General features: G+C 55.2%; 1 protein-coding gene across 1 annotated transcript in view; it reads right to left on the bottom strand.

The window, feature by feature from the left end:
* LOC149274891 (tubulin--tyrosine ligase-like protein 12) overlaps window positions 1-4,307 on the bottom strand; it is a 6,919-nt gene extending 2,612 nt beyond the window's left edge. Inside the window, exons 1-7 of the mRNA XM_089505152.1 lie at window positions 4,293-4,307; window positions 3,217-3,321; window positions 2,210-2,370; window positions 1,415-1,613; window positions 1,176-1,335; window positions 720-853; window positions 171-247 (exon numbers count right to left, since the gene is read on the bottom strand). Coding sequence (XP_089361278.1) covers window positions 171-247; window positions 720-853; window positions 1,176-1,335; window positions 1,415-1,613; window positions 2,210-2,370; window positions 3,217-3,321; window positions 4,293-4,307 — 851 coding nt within the window. The remainder of the gene's footprint in view (window positions 1-170; window positions 248-719; window positions 854-1,175; window positions 1,336-1,414; window positions 1,614-2,209; window positions 2,371-3,216; window positions 3,322-4,292) is intronic.
* Between the last annotated feature and the right edge of the window lie 411 nt (window positions 4,308-4,718).

Genomic DNA, 4,718 nt, shown 5'->3' with positions numbered 1-4,718 from the left:
ACAGGCGGCTTTGATTATAGCACAACGTTGTTTTTTCCCAGATGATTGTTTTTAAAAAAAAAATATCCGGAAATAATCCAGAAAAGCCAAAGAATGAAAGGAGCCGCGGAGCGCGTCGGGTTATAGAAATCATCCGCAGCCACAGCGCGCGCTACCAGCGGGGGACGTACTCGAAGATTTTACGCTTGTCGGGTAACGGAGGCTCGATGGGAACCGGCAAACTTTCTTTGTTTTCATCAAGAATTCTCTGTAAATCAAGAAAAAAAACCACTATAAACAAGAAAACATAAAAAATACGTCTACAAACCTAAAAAACTCGCTGCCCCCCCCCGGGGGGCTTCTGTCCCCACACAGCTAACTCTGCTACCCGCAGCGGCTTTACTGGATTTTAGGCGGTCGCACAACTGGATCCCCCCCCCATGATGATGACATAGAAACCCAGAACCTTCCGGCAGATCGGCCCCATCCGGCCCCCGTCTAGTCGCCCGTTTCTCCTGCTGTAAAGACTCAAACCTTAATCAGTCGTTGGCCTCGTCTTAGATTCAGGAGCCGTATGTCTATCCCATGCATGTTTAATACCCTCGCTGTATTACCCTCTACCACTTCTGCTGGGAAGCTCTCCCACTCATCAACCACTCTCATAGTACAGAAGGATTAGCTGGGATAATAATCTGTTTGAGATGATTCTGGATCTCGTGCGATTTGGTAAATGACTCTACCTGGTAATAAGCATCCGGCGGCTCCGGGGTGTGACAGCTGACATGATTCAGGTCGACGGGCCGCCACGGGAAGAGGAGACTGCTCCGGATTAGCGGGTCGGTCTCTCCGTAAGTGTAGTCACGTGACACCTCCTCTGCGGGGGGGGGGGGGGGGGGAGAGAGTTTAATGCACAGCTGAGCACACAGACGCCGTTACTCTAGGTTAGTAAACCTACAAACAAGATGGCTCCGCGCATGCACTGTGAGACTCGGTAACCGTCACAGCGCCCGGCAGATACTGAACGAGACTCGGTAATCCAGATATATGAATGTTATAGCCTGACTGGATCTGTTCTTAGCTCCATCTATAGATTATTATTCAGCCCTGTTGCGCTCCCCTGCGACGTTTTGTGTCATGCGGCTGCATCACTAGTTAAGTCTGTGATGTCATCAGGTTTCGGCCTTTGCGATGCTTACCGCCGTCCTCCAGGTCTCGGAGGGGCCACAGGAGCGTGTAGGTCATTTGCTGAGGGACGTAAAGCAGCGGCGCGGTGCCGGCCGTGGGCTCGTCCGAATGCTGGATCCGGGAGCCGAACTCGTCCATGATGTACCAGACGGGAACCTTCTCCTCCGCCGACTGAACGCAAACACAAATCATGTTCTGCTGATATGGCAACACGACCATGGCCCAGAATGCCCCCGCCACCCCCTCTTACCCCCTGGGAAAGATGGTACGTTTGGTTGTACTTCCACATTTCCTTCAGGACTTCCTCCACCGCCCCCTCGTCCGGGACCTCCCCGTGGAACGCAACGCCCATGAGGTTCGCCATCCGGTGCAGGAGGCCGGGGACGCGCAGGAGCTGGGGCCGCGCATGTTCCACGCGGTACGTCCACGCATGGTCGATGAGGAAGATACTAACAAAGCAGACGGAGGCGGAAAAGTTATAAGCAGCCGCTCGATACACGGGACAGCCCGGGGAGGAAGTACTCCACTGCAGCCCTGGAGCTGCAGCTTCTCCCTGAGCGATTCATTTTATATATTTTTTGCACATTAAAGTACTCTTTTTACGCTTTCGGGAGGGGAGGGGAGGGGAAGGGGGGGCAGAGAGAGAGAGAGAGAGAGAGAGAAAGGCTGCCGAAGGGGAGGGGGCAGAGAGAGAGAAAGGCTGCCAGAGGGGAGAGAGAGAGAGAAAGGCTGCCGAAGGGGAGGGGGGCAGAGAGAGAGAAAGGCTGCCAGAGGGGAGAGAGAGAGAGAAAGGCTGCCGAAGGGGAGAGAGAGAGAGAGAAAGGCTGCCGAAGGGGAGGGGAGAGAGAGAGACAGGCTGCCGAAGGGGAGGGGGGAGAGAGAGAGAGAAAGGCTGCCGAAGGGGAGGGGAGAGAGACAGGCTGCCGAAGGGGAGGGGGGAGAGAGAGAGAGAAAGGCTGCGGGAGGCTGGAAACCTCTATAAATAACATCTTGTGGGAAATAAGACGAGGGGTTAGTGAAAAGCCCACCGCCTGCCGGGGCTCACCTGCCGGGATCCGACGCCCGGAGGCCGCTTTCATTGGTGACGATGACCTTGAATGTCGGCTCGTCGCCGGGATTTCGTTTCTTTTTATGATCTTCCTCCTCCTCTTCTTCCTCGGCTTCCTCTACCTGCATGATGCCGAACGTCTCCCCCGCATCGAATATCTAGCGGGGGCAACCAAAACATCAACACCCACCAGAAACCCGCTGGGCAACTTGCACCCCAATGAGAAACACCCCCGGGGCAGTTCCTGCGTGCATCGGAGCCAAGATACCCCGAGATCAGGGCGCCGGTTACATCATCCTCTCCGATGTTTATAGAACAAGTCAGGACACAGAGCGATCCCGCGTTATTTAATACCACCCCCTCCGGGGCTCCGATTACCGGTCACATGACCAGCAACACGCCAGAACCCGCGCAACCCTCCCAGCAAAACAAACAGCCGTGTAGGCAGAGCAGAGGGCATTACGGCAGCCAAAACATGCCCCCCGCCACCCCGGGGCAAACGGCAGCTCGCGGCTGAGGATAGCAGGAGTTGCTTCAATAAAAAGCATCCTTCGGTTTATTCTCTGCAGCATCGTATAAAACAGCGGCGGGAGTAACCGGGACGCGCATGCGCTGCCCTCACTGCCCCGGTGCAGTGGGCTCGCTCGGACACGGGCTACTGACCACAACGAAAAAGGGGGGGGGGGGTATGTATAAAAAGCTATTCTGGGGCAGAGTTCCAAATGTGGAACAGTCACCAAGGAAACGAAGAATGCTCCAAACTTAGCGTCTTGACACATTTGTCTCTGCCGCAGGGAGGCGGCGCCCTGCACGGATATACAGAGCGGTGCAGAAAGTAAAGGACTGAGGTTGGGAGCTTTAAATCAACTTTATTGCCTTATAATGACAGGAAGAGCAGTACATGGAGATACTCCACAGTAACCACTCACAGCCACCTGCTTACTGCCCCCTCACTCCATGCACTGCCATTCCCGTGCCCACTCACCGCTCCCACTCCCACTCACCTCCCCCCGCAGCTTCCGGTGCAGACTCTCCCAGTAGATCGGGGGCACGCCGGACGCGGTGAGGGCCGCCCGGTGCAGAGCAACAAACTGACTGTAATCCTCATCCTGCTGAGGAGGGAGCGGGTCGGCCATGCTGACGGGAGCTGGGCGGGGCAACACTCAGAGCATGATGGGAGCGCCGAGAGGCGGGACACTAACACGCCCCCTAATGCAGGGCAACGAACCCTACACATGGAGCAACGACCCCCTCACATAGAACAACGCCCCCTGTACGCCCCTAAAGCGACGCCCCCTTCGCCCAAAAGCAGCGGCTCTGGGTAAAGAGCAACGCCCCCGGAACCCAAGGGTAACGCCCCTTACGCTCAGCACCACCCCTGTTACCCAATTTAGAACACCCCTTTACCGCCCCTCTTTGGTGGCTATGGAGATGAATCCACTTCTCTAAGTTTGCTCCAAAATCTCTTTTACCTGAAAGTCACTTTATTAGAGCCACTTCAATAGCTTGCTCTACCACTCACTCACTCTCTCTCTGACACCCGCTCGCTCTACCACGCACTCACTCTCTGACACCCGTCACCCGCTCGCTCTACCACGCACTCACTCTCTGACACCCGTCACCCGCTCGCTCTACCACACACTCACTCTCTGACACCTGCTCGCTCTACCACTCACTAAACTCTGACACCCGCTCACTCTACCACACGCTCACTCTCTGACACCTGCTCACTCTACCACACACTCACTCTCTGACACCCGCTCACTCTACCACACACTCACTCTCTGACACCCGCTCACTCTACCACACACTCACTCTCTGACACCTGCTCACTCTACCACACACTCACTCTCTGACACCCGCTCACTCTACCACACATTCACTCTGACACCCACTCACTCTACCACACACTTACTCTACCACCTGCTCACTCTATCACACCCTCACTCTAACACCTGCTCGCTCTACCAGTGGATCACTGCTATACTAACACACACTCACTAACATCACACATTAACATGCACAAACACCATACAAACACACTCACTAACACCATACACTAACCCACACTCTCGCTCGCTCCCTCGCCCATCATCAATGTAGCTTGCTTGCTCCCCCGTACCGCGTGGAGCCCTGACTTCACTCCGCGCTCCCTCCCTGCCTCAGCGTCCTGTGATGTGCATTAAATGTCACCGTCTGAAGACACACAGAGCCCCGACCTCAGCCCCGTCGCACACCTTCGGGACGAAGCCGGGCGTCCCGTCCAACATCAGCGCCTGACATCACAAACGCTCTACTGGATGAACGGGCAAAAATCCCACAGAACCTCCCCAAAATCTCGTGGAGATCCTTCCCAGGAGAGCGGAAGCCGTTATATCTGCAAAGGGGGGGGTGACTTCATATTAATGTCTGTGTATTTAGAATGTGATGTCATCAAAGCCCCTGTTGGTGTAATGGGCAGGCGTCCCAATACTTTTGTCCATATCATGTGTGTTTCATGCCTTAG

Source organism: Sceloporus occidentalis, unplaced genomic scaffold, assembly GCF_023333645.1.
Source record: "Sceloporus occidentalis isolate IW3139 unplaced genomic scaffold, rSceOcc1.0.p SCAF_313, whole genome shotgun sequence".
Lineage (NCBI taxonomy): Eukaryota > Metazoa > Chordata > Lepidosauria > Squamata > Phrynosomatidae > Sceloporus > Sceloporus occidentalis.
Note: the sequence above shows the minus strand (reverse complement) of the source record. Positions and strands in the feature narration are given on the sequence as shown.